Genomic DNA, 16,242 nt, shown 5'->3' with positions numbered 1-16,242 from the left:
ATATTTCTTGCAATAAACGAGTTCTGAAGATTTTGCTTTTGCCAATTTATGATGAATGTTTTTTTTTAATATTACAGGTGAATGAAATGGCTTCGACTAGAAGATCTTGCAAAAATAAGCCTGATGCCTGACGTATTCTGCTACATCTGCGGTGAATACACCATTGTACCTAACAGGAATCCTGTTAGAAAAATTTTTTTTTTTTTCTTAAAACCTATTTTGGGTGAGCACTATATAAAAAATCATTTGATAAAGTCACAAAAATGTAATCAATTTTGTGAAAAGATCAAATTTTTCAAAATCAAATTAGCAAAAAAAAAAAACCTGACCTGATTGAGAAAAACCGATGTCATTTTTGGATTTAGCGGTGCAAAATGGTCCTAATTCAGTTGAAAAAACCTAGACAACTTGCAAAAAAACATTTTTTTGTAACCCAGTGTAATCAGTATTTATTAACCCTCTCCTGATCATTATGGCTGGTTGTTGGTCAGGGGAAAAGAGAGTATTTTAAGGAGGCAAAGCAACATGAGAGCCAGTGCAAAGTATTTGGATGAACACTGCATGTTTAAATACTTCATATTGATCTGTTCCTTCTGTGCAGTTGCATCTGCTGATATACACTGTAGATGCTTCATTGTTTCAAACTAGTCTGTCAATGTTTGTCTTGATAAGCTTTACAAAGAAGATAGACTCCAAAATGGGACCCAAAGTGCATAACTTTGAGTCTTAAATACTTTGTTTAAATGTTTAAATACTTAAATGACTTTGGGTCCCCTTTGTGTGTTATTCTACAAGGACTCCATTATAATTGGTTGCATCTGTAATTTTTTCAAAATTTTATAGAAAAAAGAAAAAAAGACAGTATATATTCTAATTTTAGAGTGATATAGATTGTGCAAAGTAAGTAGATCTGGAGTGCAACCTTTGTATCTTTTCTCTTTGGTTGTGCATGAAAAAACAGAGCAATGTTCAAGCTAGGATATCAATGATGTGTCTTGTTCTGATAGGACATGTAGTGGCAGGTTAAATTCAACATTCCGTACTAGTGTGGCTATGGACCAAAAACAACAGATCTGGATAAATTCCATAGGAGATCTTTCCAATAACATATATTTCTACTTCCTTGCAACTTCTCTTGTCATTCTTCTGTAAATGGTGGTAGATTCATGTGCAGTACAATGCACTGTGGGGTATTTCTTGACCAAAATTTTAAATTATTGACTCAAAACACTGGCGTAGTCCTTTAAACCCTCATGGCTCTGCTCTCTTTACAGCCTCAACAGTAGCTATTTGTGTTTAGCAGCCTGGACAGATTGGGGTGCATTGACACTTTTACATTTCTGCCCACATTTCTTACTCATGCCCTTCACAGAAGTCACTGTGTGTGGGTGCAGGCCGTGGAGACAAAGTGTATGTGTGCTGATTGTGTAAACGCATCATGTAGCAACTCCTCTATTGACAGGTGAAAGGTCGGGGACTCCTGTGAGGCTCATGATCATCCGGTTACGCATCTTCTCTGTACTGTAACACCAGAACTTTACCCTTAAACTGAAGATCGTTTTCTTAGAGCTGACCCCTGTGGTTGTATTCCAGAAACAGGCCGCGATGTAGTTTATTATTTATGAACAAATATATGTAGGTATTATCAAGGGTCAGCCCCTTTTATTGTCCTGTGCTGAGATGTTTCCCGCAAAATATCTTTACTACTGCAGGATAACTCATTCAATTCAACATGGGGAGAAAATCACTGGAGAAATTGATGATTTGTTGTGTGATAAGTGCTTGATATTTATAGAAAGCAGTGGTGCAATCATGTTGATTTGAAGACAGATACAAATCAACAGAATAAAATAGTCTGCATGAAAAAAAGCACCATTATGCTCTATCAAGAAGGTCTTTTATGTCAGTATATGTTGTTAACATGCTCAGTCTGTGCTTTTTTTCCCATTGTTTTGTGGACAGTTAAACCCACGAGTGCAGATTTTTAAAGGGTCAAATTTGATGGAAATTAATTTGAGTAATTTATTAATTATGCTTTGACATACAATGTAGCGCATTAGTCTCTCTTATGCAATAAATTCTACTTTTAAAAAAAAAAAAATTTCTGGCTTTTGCATGAGTGAAACCAGTCCTGGAAAAATCTTTTTTGTTATCACCCACCTTTTATGTGACGGAGGGTCTGATTGTCCGACTGGGAGCTTCAAAGAATGAATGGTGATATCGACATCTTGATGTAGCATTGAAAGAGTAAGTTACCATGACGGGCTTTTTTGTGACCAGTGTTTATTTCACTTCTTGTTGGAACAGCAATATGACAATAAAGTGACTCAATGTGACATCAGATTTTTTCAATCACATATGTAGAGGGTTTTTTTTATTATTATTTAACTGTATTTTACTTGCAAATGTCAGATGGTTACTGTATAAAAAAATGTGTTAAGACATTTTGATATCCAGGTTTAATGTCTGATGACCCATAAAAGTGTCTGATTAACAGGTTTTTTGGGGTGAATCTGTATTTTTTCTGTTCTTATTATTCATTACCTCTTCAAAACATTCCCACAGGATAAAAAAGTGAATGCACCAAAGCTACTTGAACATTGCTTATGAATTCTCCTTCAACATTATTAAGCGCCTTTTACATGGCAGTGGGGTTGTTGATCTTGCCCATGAAGAGGATGCTCCTGGTGGAATTCTCCAAGATGAAGACCAAGAAGGGTCTGTCGAGCTTCATTTGTTCGGGCATACTCATGGGCATGACCTCGATGGTGGTGGCGGCAGCTGCTTCTGTTCCGGTTTCATCTACACTCAGCACAGCCTTGTGGGAAATCTGTAGAGAAACCAGATGAAGGAAGTCAATGTGCAGTCTGAAATGCAGGAACTAGGAACGACGTAGAGCCAAGCAAATGATCTTTGCAGCATCTCATCTACGCTGTGTTATCATTCTGTTGTTGTTTCCAAAGCAGCAGAAGTAACTGATTTGAATTACTAACAACTATTCAACCCGTTATCATCCACTCTTGTCATGGAACCCTAACCCTAAGTTTGGGCAAGGGTGACTTCAGGTTAGGGTTAAGGTGGGGACAAAATGCTTGGATTTGATAAGTCTGGCTGTCGAGTTATTATATTGGCTGAAACACAACCTAAACAGTGTAAACACGTCCTAAGTTAATTCCATTCTGGGCTAACGTATTTAACCCTTTCATGCACGAATTATGAGAACCTTAATCAAAATTTTTTCCTGAGTGTTTTTATTCCTCTTTAGGCATGAAAAAAATAATACAATTGAAAAATTTTTTCTGAAAAATAAATTTGAAAAAATAAAATAAAAATAATAATACTAAAAAAGTACTTTAAAAAATAATAATGAAAAAAAAAATTCTTATGAACCTATTTTTCATGAAGCTGCAAAAATGTCCACTCAGCTTAATTTTTGACGCACAGAAACATATATTTACTGATAAATTGTGTGAAAACTATGGGGAGGGCTTGTGATTCTCGGGGTTTATGCTCAGGAGAGATCTACATAATGTTACCAATTCATGTCAGAAAAGATATGTAGTGTCTTAAAACTTTAATAAAGATGTGTGTTTAAAAAAAAAAAAAGAACTACAAAATCCATGAATATACAAGAGAACAGCTGTAGAATAGCTGTCCACTGTAGTGACCAGGATGCATGAAAGGGTTAAAACTTTATCAGATATGTTGCATACAGAGTTGAATCCTGATCCACTTTTAGTTGTACTCAGAGTCTCTAATCAGTTTTCTCAACTTAACAAACACCACTGTCAACTGCTATCTTATGGACTTATTGTAGCAAAAAGTCTTGTTCTGGGAAAAATCAGAAGTTACTTAAGTTATACTGTAGTTGGAAGAAATAGTTAAAGTCTCTCATCTGGAAAGAATCTGGTTCTTGTTGCTTTTCCATTGGACATATGTGCAAAACTTTACCGATATTTACAAAATGTCAAAAAAACAGAAGTATTTTATGGTGGTTTTTCCATTAAATCACAAATACAATGATTTGTTTTCATTTGTTTTCAGATTCTGTCAGTCTGCCCCAGGGCAGCTGTGGCTACAGATGTAGTTTACCACCACCAGAGGGAGAATGTGAGAGCGAATGAATAATGGGTCAATAATGTAAAGCGCTTTGGGTGTCTAGAAAGGCGCTATATAAATCCAATCCATTATTATTATTATTATTATTGTTTATTTATTATCACAAGACGACACAAGAAGTCAGGCGACAAATGTAAATATTGTGTAGATTTACAGATATATTCATTATTATTATATATTACCCCTCTATGCCGTACTAAATAAAAAAAAATTATTCGGTTTCCTGGTGTGTCCACACATACCGCACCGTGTTTCTTTTAAAACTCTTCTTCTTCACTTGTTGTAATGTCTGTCAACATCCATTTTTTTTAATTCAGGTGACTCTAGTTGCAGTAAAAGGTCTTTCCATTGCAGTTTAGTATGATATACGTCTGGTTTCGACCAGTTCGATATGTAAAGTGTTGATTGATTGATTGATTGATTGATTGATTGATTGATTGATTGATTGATTGATTGATTGATTGATTGATATACCAATTGCGCTATGCCTGAAAATTCACCTCTTGCCAGCTCAAAATCTTTTAATTGAAGAGCAAGAGTTTTGGCGAAATTGTCATTTTTCCATTAGGTAAATTTTTATGTGCAAATTATATTTGCGCAATTTGAGGATCAATGGAAAAGTGACTATTGTTAAATAAACTACACCAGTTTAATCAGATTTGGCATCAACTCAACCTGAATATAGTTAGAAATGATGTGGCCTCCCTTGGTGTGATAAATCATAAGTCCTGGAATGGGGGGTGGGAGGGTGGGTTGTTAAAATGAGTGTTTGTTATGTTTGTTTTCTTCTGGTGTACTTTTGGTTTGTTTGCTCTGTGTTTAATTTTCAAAATATGGACAAATTGTAATAATGAATATTTTTGTTATTAATTCCTCAATAAAAAGATTGACAAAAAAAGGAACAGTATAAACATGAATCACTTGCAGCCCTAAACCTCACTCCGAAATGTCTTACTGGTGACCTGATGGATGATGAGAGTTAAAAGTACACATGCTTTATCAACTCTACCTTTGACACTTTGAGCTTGGTCTCCTCAGATATGCCTGAAAAATCAGCGTTGTCTCCAAAAGCATCTTTCATGCCCATTTCCTGGAGGATGTTACCCAGAGAGGCTTCAGCAGAAATGGAGAATTTTGGCAAGAACAGATCCACAGAACTGCGAGACATAAACTATCATCAGTGTACATATTTTCAGAATGTATCGTACAGGTCAGGTAGATGTGTTAAAAACATACCAGATTTTTTTTTAACTCTTTTTTCAGGAATGAAATCTGTCATATTTGTTTTTGTAACCCACAGATACATGCAAATGTGAAACGCTGTTAAAACACTACATTATAGATATACACTAGAAATGTTGATATCCTCCTGAGATCTAGGAAAGTAAAAGTTTTGGCTTTTTTACATTAAATAATTGTCTTGATTGGAAACAGCCGAATGCAACAATTTTTTCAGATACATTTATTTATTTATGAAACACCCTTTGCATTAGACAGTGTTTTTGTTTTGTTTTTAAAGAAAAAACTGTGAAATTTTTGTCCCCTACAGAGAACAAAAATGCATTGATGGGTCTCAGGAGGATATGAGACGTATTTATGGCTCGAGACGATACATATCCATAGTTTTTCAGAAAATAATGTCAACGCTTTTTTTCTTGTAAATGAGTTGGTTTCTTTACTGATTCTGAACAAGAGATATTACCCATGACCGCTTCAAGACTCGTACCACAAGCAGGTAAATGACTCAAAAATATATAGTTTTCTTACTTCCTGAAGAGCGAGTCGTGCCAGTGCTTGATGTGGTCCTTGCAGATGGCGTCCTCCACCTCCCTCATCTTGCCTTCATCGGGCAGGACAATCATCATGGAGGTGTTGCCCTTGTAGGGCAGCAGGATGACAGACGTGTGGTTCTCCATGTCCTGATAGTACTCATAGCGACCGGTCCTCTTCATCATGTCCACCTCAACTGTGGTTGTCTCATCCACGTGGAACTCTTCCTTTGTGGTATAGTTGCCATCGAAAGGTTTCTCCCACTGTCCTGTAAGAGATAATGGAGGGGTAACAGTCGATGTAGATCATTTAATTTTACCAGGAGAAATTAAATGAAAATAAATTTTACAATTAAAGGATGTGGCCAAAACACATAAGCCAAATGACAAAAGGAAATAATGCAGTCATGTATTTTCAAAGTAAAACAACACAATGATGAATAAATGACCCTAAAAGTCATAATAAAAGTGAAAAACCTCTTAGTATGTACTCTGATACGAAGATGCACAAGAGCCACAGATAGGGGTTACATTTTTTTTAATTCTGTCTTCAACCCTGTATCTTCTACATGCTAATTTATTTCACTCACACTGGCCTTCTGTAGTTAAATGTCCTTTTTTTTTTTTTTTTTTTAAACCTTTATTTAACCACTGAGATGAGGATGTCTTTTTCAAGGGAGACTTGGCCAAAACGGCAGCGATACAGTCACATAATTACAGTTTACAATGATTAAAGCATTCGCAAACAACCAAAAAAAAAAAAACTTGAACTGAACCTAAATTTGTAAAAATACTCAGTTTTTTGGTTTGGTTTGTTTTGGTTTTTTACGAGTTGAGGTCCGTTCTTCCTTTGGTTGATGTCTTACCTCTGAAGTAGACGTAGTTAATCAGCACCATGGCCATTTCAGGGTCCAGATCCTTCACCATATCCTTGATCTTGCCATTGGTATGCTCAGAGATGAATGTGTTGATTTGGGCAGCAGCTTCATCAGGTTTGGTAAAGTCAACGTTGAAGATCTCACCAGAGTAGAAGTTCTTGATATCCTCCAGGAACTTATTCAGGGGCTGGAAGCCAGATCGCACTGCGACACCGTTGCCAACATTCAACAGCTGCTCCTGCTGGCTGTGGCTGAGCATGTGGAAAAGATGTTTGTATGCTTCGTCAACCTGAGCCTGGTTTAGGGAGCCGTAGCCCAAGGTGGAGAACATCTGGGTGTGGGTGTCAGCGTGAGCCCCTGTGGACAGCATGGACAGGGCTGTGGAGATGCCCAGCGGTGAGTAGAAGATGTTCTTTCCAGCAGCGTTCTGGGCGTTCAGAGATTTATAAAGAGAAAAGGCAAAGTCTGCGTTGGGTTCGGACAGCTTGTGGCAGCTCATCTCTCCGTCATGGCTGTGGTCGTGGTCAGAACCATGATCGTTGTGGTGGTGGTGGTGGTGGTCTGCCCAGGCTACGGCCAGCAGCAGTGCTGCGAGTGCACAACTAGCAAAGATCCCACGCATCTTTACAGCCTGCCAGTACAAGAAGACAAGCTGTTGAGCTGCAATGACTTTGAAAAGTTTTACACTTATTCTTATTCCACAGAAAACTTTAAAGCTTAACATAGATTTACTGGTTTCACATGATAATTAATCAACATTAGACAAACCAAATATGTATAAAATAGATATACAAGAGGACATTGAAGAGGCAGACTGGAATGATGCAGCACAATGATGAAGCACAAAAGCAGACAATAAATACAAGGGCTAGACCACTTCAGTATAAGTGGTTAATGAGAGCGTAGATTACTTCTGCTCAGCTCCATTGTATGTCTGCTCATATTCCAAATGCTTGCTCTAATTGTTCACAAGAGGTGGGCACTTTGTTTCATTATATGTGGGAATGTCAAAAGACACAAAAATTCTGGAGAGATGTTGTAAAATGTTTGTTGGAGACTTGATGCCAAATTCTGTTTTTGGAATATACTCAAAAGAATATCTATGTACAATGAAATATTCTGTATCTGTTGGACTGTGGACTTGTTCAGGCCTTGAGAGTTATTGCGCTCTTTTGGAAGAAGATGGACGCTCCTACATTAACAGTGTGGATGAAGGAACTTTTTAGCTGTATTGGACTGGAAAGACTAACATATATACCAAAGGGCAAAAGGAAGGATTTTTACAAACTCTGGGAACCGTATATGAATATCATAACAGATGGAAACATGCAATCAATTTGATTTTTGAGGTTGATGATTATTATTATTAAAAGTAATTTTATTATTATTATGATTTCTTTAACTATAATTTTATTATTGACAATATTTTTGTTACCACTGTTATGGGAGAACATATCAATTTATTGCGGTTCAAGTTAAATGTGTGCCTGTATATGTGGGTATTTTGTATATATTATTATTTTTACTATACAAATAACTAATATTTAAATTATTTTACTATTTAACTAACTATTATTGATACTTTAATATGAACTTTTTAGTTACACAGAAGTTACACAGAAAAAAAAAAAGCTTAACATTAAACTTCTAACAATAAATCTAAGTTATCCAGACTTGATATTTCAGCAGAGTTTCACACTTACCTTTAAAGTCCTCCTTGCTGCAGACAATTTGTCTGAATCTTCCCCATTATATACAGAAGCGCTGACAGTCAGCTGACTGATTGGTAAAATATTAACTGAGAGCAGTCACTCATTCTCTGTCCTGAGTGATCTAACTAGATGGACTTCAGTGATGCAACACAATTTAACTGATCGAAACAAAGAGTGTCTGACAAGATAGTACAAGTTTGTGCTGTTTTGCATCACAAAAAATGCACAAATCTATCAAACAGTCAATATAAAGGAAAATTCAAATGAAACATATCACATTAAAAAATCAGCAAATGTAAAGATGCCAGTGTAAGAGATATCAGTGCTGAGAGGTGGTCTTATATCTTGGTGTAAACCTATCTAAGAGAGAAAACACATTAAACAAAGGAAGCAGTTTCTATTTAACATGCAGATGACATAATAAATTGCCTATTTGTTTTTTTTCCCTAAATCTGATGCTAATAAAGCATGAGGGAACAGGAAGTGTCACAGTTTTTAAGACTTCCATCCTTGAGAAGGCAAAGCTAAAACCATTCTCTGGTACCCAGACAAATGATCGAAATTTTGGAAGAAAACCATCAGTTATGTCTGGCAGCTCCTCAGCCTGCAGCTCAGGTAACACATGTGACAGGCAGGGTGTGAAAATCCCATAAAACAATAAGTTGATTTTCTATCAGATCAAGGTTAGGACAAAAGAACATTAAAAGCACTGATTTTTTTTTTTTTAACATTCTGTTATGATTTGTAGTATATACAGTAAGATCTATATATTTAAAATGGCTGTAATTCCCTAAATTTTTGTTAAAATCCTTGAATTAAAACTGAAAGTACACACTTTAATTACATTTTGATTGTTTCATTTCCAATCAGAGGTAAAATGGCAAAATTAGTGTCACTGTCCAGATTCCTGACTGTATATTCTTTTCATAGTCAATAACATGCTGTGTGGTCCCACACAAAGTGGAACTCCTGGTCATCCCAAGAGGACACTGAAATCAAATGCAATAATATAAATGTCACAGTATGTCCCTGATGTAGTTTTACATTCAGTACTCTGACCAGAACTTTACCTGGGTTACGATAACATTTTGATTCAGCTTTTGTTAAATCTTGTGTTTCAACCTCAAAAAGTGACACATATAATATCTGAGGGTGATACACTTTCAGACAGATCATGATTAAAAGCTGCCATTTCTGTTACTAGTGACAGATCTATTGTACTATTAATCAAACTGTATTTTGTTCATTATCATTTACGAGTATCTTCACAGTGTGAGGTAAAACTCAGCTTAATGTCACAGTGCTTCTGAACTTGTATCTAAGCCTAAAGATGTAAAACTATATGTTCTTCTTTTGTGTCAGCAAATAAGGCTGTTTTCCTTCTTTCTTCCTTTTTCGCAAAGCAATTTCCGTTAATTGCATAAGACAATAAAGAGATGTTTCAGGAGGAAATGGGCTGCAGAGTGAAAAAAAATGACAAAAGAGAAAATGATTTTGTAATGGATGGAAAGCGTCTGATGCTTTAGAGAGAACAGCAGATATTCAGTCACTGGGATAAATTGCTAACATTTAAATGTCTTTGATTTCAATCATTGTGAGAAAATGGAGAAATCAACTATACATCATCATTAGATGTTTAGAAAATAGGAGGTAAAACAAAACTTTAAGATAAAAAACAACAAGGACAGCACTTTTCTTTAAAAATGCCACTGCACTGAGGGGAAAAAAAATAAACTGATGCTGTTGTTGGGTGTAAATGAATATAGAATGTCTTGTACGGTCTAAGTCTAGACATCTGTAGGATCGATGACTCTCCCCAAGAGCAGTATGGCGTCTGTGAGGTAATTATAGATTATGAGCAGCATCGTTCTGTTCAAGGTGAACACAGAGCATGATGTCAGGAGCTCCCACATCTTCTGACTTGATCTCTTCAACCTCAAGCGCGACCTCATGGGGAGGATCAGCAGGAGGAATGAAACAAAAAATATGGAGTGTGTTCTTTCAGGAGCAAACTACCAGAGTAATGTAAGGTAAATGTGAAGTGCTTGGAGTCAGAGGACATGGACCATAACCCAGATTTCCTCATGAGGCTTTTCTAAACTCTGGAATTTCTGTCGCTGGAACTCGGGGAAAACGGATTTCTGCCCGCCTGTGAAAACACCAATCAATTTGTAAATGGATTTGCTCTAAGCTGTCTTGTTACAAGTCGGGGAAGCCGTACTGCAGGCCTTCACTCACTGATGTAAACAGAGCAGTAATTATTGCAGACTTAGAATGTACTCGGCATCATTCATCATGATACAGAGAACAACAGCGACTGCACGGGAAGAGAAAGGCTGTTATTCTGCACCATGATATGAATCAATATACAGAACACCCAGGGATAAACAAACGTACGTTGACCATGTAATAACTCAGACACAGTGAGTTGTGTTTCCATTTGATCAACATATTTAATAAAAGAAAAATACATTCATCTCTTTGAATATTGCTATTTGTAGTGGATTCTGTAATGAATGGGATGATGATGATGATGATGATGATGATGATGATGATGATGATGATGATGATGATGAGGAGGAGGAGGAGGAGGAGGATGGTGATGATGATGATGGTGATGATGATGATGATGATGATGATGATGATGATGATGATGATGATGATGATGATGAGGAGGAGGAGGAGGAGGAGGATGGTGATGGTGATGGTGATGGTGATGGTGATGGTGATGATGATGATGATAATGATAATGATGATGATGATGATGATGATGAGGAGGAGGAGGAGGAGGATGGTGATGATGATGATGGTGATGATGATGATGATGATGATGATGATGATGAGGAGGAGGAGGAGGAGGATGGTGATGGTGATGGTGATGATGATGATGATGATGATAATGATAATGATAATGATAATGATGATGATGATGAGGAGGAGGAGGAGGAGGAGGAGGAGGCGGAGGAGGATGGTGGTGATGATGATGATGATGATGATGGTGATGATGATGATGATGATGATGATGAGGAGGAGGAGGAGGAGGAGGAGGAGGAGGAAGATGATGATGATAATCATTGATGGGTCATTGTAGGAACAGTGCCTTGGACAATAACCACCTTTCACATTGAACAGAAAAACTGTACCATGTTTAAGTTTATGCGATGTTTATTGTGTCCTGTGTATGTATTTTTCTTATTGTGTATTATTATTATTGTTATTATTACCTCCGCCTAGGAGGTAATGTTTTTGCCAGGGTTTGTTTGTCTGTCTGTCTGTCTGTCTGTCTGTCTGTCTGTCTGTCTGTTTGTTTGTCTGTCCGTTAGTGTGCAACATAACTCAAAAAGTTATGGACAGATTTGGATGAAATTTTCAGGGTTTGTTGGAAATGGGATAAGGAAGAAATGATTAAATTTTGGTGGTGATCGGGGGTGGGGGGGCCCACGGGGGGGGCCACTGATCAGCCTTGGCGGAGGTCTACGCTCTCCGAGTGCTTCTAGTTATTATTATTATTATTATTATCATTATTATTATTATTATTATTATTATTATTATTATTATTATTATTATTATTATTATTACTTACCTACATATATACGTACATATATGACTATATATGTAATATTACAATATTGTGCATATTATATTATTATAATTACATATTTATTATTATTATTACTACTTTGTTCTACCAGTACTTTCTAATGTGCAATTAACTATTTTTTTTCTGTTCAGTTCTGTTTTTGTGATTATTGTTATTAATATTTTGTTGTAATATTTCTGTTATGTGCACATTCGGTGTTGTGCTTTGGAACCTCAATTTCCTGAGGGCTCTGCCCAAGGTGATCAATAAAGTTCTATCTAATCTAAACTGAAGTATGCATATTATCATCACAAATGACATCAGTTTCAAATGAATCTTGACACCTATCATGTGTATTTACCCCAGAAAAACACTAAATACATAATATGGAGGCAATATTACCATATAGTAAGCAGAAATATTTACTCCAGCTTGAAGTTCCTGACAAAAAGTTCTAGGTCAGAAAATCCAAGAAAACATGGATGTAGGGCAGTATGTCACTGGCTCACACCCTCAGTTATTTAGAGTTCCCACCCACTGTGGTTTAAGTCTACTGAGAACCAACAGTCACGAAGGAGGAATCAGACAGAACAGTTGGTGATGTCCGACATCATCACCTCCCATGAGTCAATGCTGGTGAGACACCGTCGACCTTTTGGTACCATTTAGACACTTCACAGCAGAGGTGGAGGAAGTAGTCAGTCCTTATTTCAACATGTAGTGTTTGATCGGTTTTTGGCCTTACTATGAGAAAAAAAGCGCCTGGTTGGGCTTCTGTGTTTTTAGATTTCATCCCCTCGTGGTTTTTTAACACAGGTAGGGACATTAAATATGTAACTGCGAGCTGAAATTACACTGGGGAAAAAAGACTTTTCATCTGTTATTAAAGGATGTCTAATCTAGCCTAAATTAGGAATGCTTTTTCCAAATTGGATATTCACAGTAAGAAGATATTATGTGATAAATTGGTCACTTATATTCTTACATGTGAGCATCAAGCCGAGTGAAGAATAAACCTCAGTAACAGAACCCATCAGTTTGGTTCAGAATAGATCAAAAATATTGTAGACATGGTCTCTTGTTGTTTTTTGTGTTTTTCCCGCTGTAGGAACCAACAAAAATCAATATCGCGTTTGGTTGATTTACAGAAATATCTGGAGGATAATTGTTCACCATGTTCACCCAAACCTGATGGAAAAAAGTCAAGACATGAGTAAGGAATTTAATTTGAATAGACATTCTGTAGCCCATCTGTTCATTTAGTAGGTGCTCCAATGGTGGATTTACCTACAGGCACGCCCCCTCAGTTTAAAAAATAATAATAAAAATAATAATAATAAAATAAAAACAGTAAGAGGTACATTCATTTCACATCTGCCAGGATTTGGACACCCAGTCTCCTGAACTGAATCCAGTCCAATCCACTTTACTTATATAGCACATTTAAACACCAAGAACATTTCCAAAGTGCTTCACATAAAATTGTAAAAACAAGAAAACAAATAAAAGAAAATACACAAGAACAATAAATAAGTGCATGAATCTACAACAATGCTATAAATAAAACAATAAAATCAAATAGTTAAATTAATAAAAGAAATTAAAGACATTGAGGACCACACAACTCACAGGGAGTTAAAAGCATTTTTAATTCTGGAGGATTTTTTTTTTTTTTTCAGATTTCAGCTCCTGCAGTTTTAGATGAGGTTGTGAAAGTAAAAATACTCAAGATATGAAAGTCAAAGCAGTCATCGTACAGTAAAATGATAAACCAATCGACATCCTGTAAAAGTGCCTTTAAATGTAACTTGGAATACATTAAATTTAGATCATAACTAATATAATATTTATTGCAAAATTAATAAGAACTGTATATCTCTATATAATTTTACTTCAAGGAGTAAAAACCTTTTTTGCATTTTCCAGTGAATCAAAGAGGATTTATAAACACTTTAACTTAAGAAGAAGGAGGATTTTTTTCAACCTATATGGGTACAATTATCCTTCAGTTTATCACATTCAACATAAACCCATTTGGAAATGCAGGTATGTGGTTTTCACTTGACAGGCAGTAATGAAGTATAAATTCTTCATTACCTTACTTAAGTAGAAATTATAGTTATCTATACTTTACTGGAGTAATTATTTGTCAGCCGACTTTTTACCTCTACTCCTTATATCAGGGGTCTCAAACATACAGCCTGGGGGCCAAATGCGGGCCACCAAAGGTTCCAATCTGGCCCGTGGGATGAATTTGCAAAGTGCAAAAATTCCACAGTCAAGGCTGTGGAACTCATTTTAGTTCAGGTTCCACACACAGACCAATATGATCTACAGTCAAATAATAGCATAATAACCAACAAAAATAATGACTCCATATTTTCTTATTGCTTTGATGTGAGAAAAATAATATTACACTATGCCTATCAATAACACTGGGTTACAAAAAAAGGTTTTTTGCAAGTTGTCTGGGTTTTTTCAACTGACCATTTTGCTCCGCTAAATCCAAAAATGACATCTGTTTTTCTCAATCAGGTCAGGTTTTTTTGCTAATTTGATTTTGAAAAATTTGATCTTCTCACAAAATTGATTACATTTTTGTGACTTTATCAGTTAATTTCTTATATAGTTCTCACCCAAAATAGGTTTTAAGAGAAAAAAAATCATTTTCTAACAGGATTCCTGTTAGGTACAATGGTGTATTCACTGCAGATGTAGCAGAATACGCCAGGCTTATTTTTGCAAGATCTTCTAGTCGAAGCCATTTCATTCACCTGTAATATTAAAAAAAAAACATTAATCATAAATTGGCAAAAGTAAAATCTTCAGAACTTGTTTATTGCAAGAAATATGACAGAATTTTGTATCATATGATGTGAAAATGCCCATAAATGTAAGCAAAAATGCTAAAAAGCCAATATGTAGCATAGTTCAGAAAGTTGACCTGATTGAGCAAAATTAATGTGATTTTTGGATTCAGCACACCAAAATTATCCTAAATCAGCTCAAAAAACTTAAACAATAAATTTGTTGTTGACCAGTGTAATGCAAACTTCACATTTTTCTTTGTTTTAGTGCAAAAAAATAACATTAAATTATGAAAATATTAACATATTAACATTTACAAACTATCCTGTAACAATAAAATGTGAATAACCTGAGGAAATATGAACAACCTGAAATGTCTGAAGAAAACTAAGCACAATTTTAACTATTTTCTGTATGTTATTAAGTGTTTAGTGTCTTTGTAGATCTGATCCATAATGCACACGTAGAAATGATAAGTTAAGGCATAATATTGTTAAAATTGCATGAAATTTAAGTTTTTTCATTTAAATTTCAGTTCTATCAGGGTTTTTTTTATAGTTAATAAAAGTAAGTATTTTCATAATTTAATTGTTTTTTGTTTTTTTGTTGTTGTTTTTTTTTTTTTGCACTAAAACAAAGACAAAAATTTGGAGTTGTCATTATTTATAGGTTCTTCTGCTATTATTTTACTGGCCTGGCCCACTGGAGAACAAATTGGGTTGAATGTGACCCCAGAAAGAAAATGAGTTTGACACCCCTGCCTTACATTTTCACACAATTATCTGTACTTTCTACTCCTTACATTTTAAAAATAGCCTCATTACTCCTATTTCATTTCAGCTCATTTTCATTCCAGCTGGACATTGTTCAAATTTTTAAAAAAACTGTCCAGATAAATTGCGCCATCCAGATAGAGTGAATGTGATTGTAGTTGGATGAGAAGCATAAAACATACACCATTTTGACACCTTATTGGTTTATACACGATCAATCGCACTTGACTTTTTGCACATTCCAATACTCATATTCAACTAGTCATCCTATCTTCAGCCCCATGAAACACGTTAATGCTCATTAGTACACATACATATGGTTCTTTAATAAATTGGCATTGTACTAAAATGCGTTCATTTTCAATGGGCATATATGTGGCTGAACCAGGTAAACTAGTGCATCCCACATTTTTCAACATTAACATTTTAAAATAACATTATAGTCATTATGGCCTTTAGAAAAATATTTTTTGGGGGGTTGGGTTAGTGCACTATAGACTCCTGTGGCACCATCTAAACTTTTGTCCCAATTGCATTTTTTTTCACAGTTTTGAAACCAGTACTTTTACATTTATATTTGAGTAAAATACTTGAGTTGATACT

At 35.5% G+C, this 16,242-nt stretch overlaps 1 protein-coding gene across 1 annotated transcript in view; it reads right to left on the bottom strand.

The window, feature by feature from the left end:
- Positions 1 to 2,324: 2,324 nt before the first annotated feature.
- LOC115414546 (alpha-1-antitrypsin homolog) overlaps positions 2,325 to 16,242 on the bottom strand; it is a 35,117-nt gene continuing 21,199 nt past the window's right edge. Inside the window, exons 4-7 of the mRNA XM_030127759.1 lie at positions 6,755 to 7,397; positions 5,887 to 6,157; positions 5,129 to 5,276; positions 2,325 to 2,830 (exon numbers count right to left, since the gene is read on the bottom strand). Coding sequence (XP_029983619.1) covers positions 2,639 to 2,830; positions 5,129 to 5,276; positions 5,887 to 6,157; positions 6,755 to 7,397 — 1,254 coding nt within the window. The 3' untranslated portion in view covers positions 2,325 to 2,638. The remainder of the gene's footprint in view (positions 2,831 to 5,128; positions 5,277 to 5,886; positions 6,158 to 6,754; positions 7,398 to 16,242) is intronic.

This window comes from Sphaeramia orbicularis, chromosome 24 (assembly GCF_902148855.1).
Source record: "Sphaeramia orbicularis chromosome 24, fSphaOr1.1, whole genome shotgun sequence".
Lineage (NCBI taxonomy): Eukaryota > Metazoa > Chordata > Actinopteri > Kurtiformes > Apogonidae > Sphaeramia > Sphaeramia orbicularis.
Note: the sequence above shows the minus strand (reverse complement) of the source record. Positions and strands in the feature narration are given on the sequence as shown.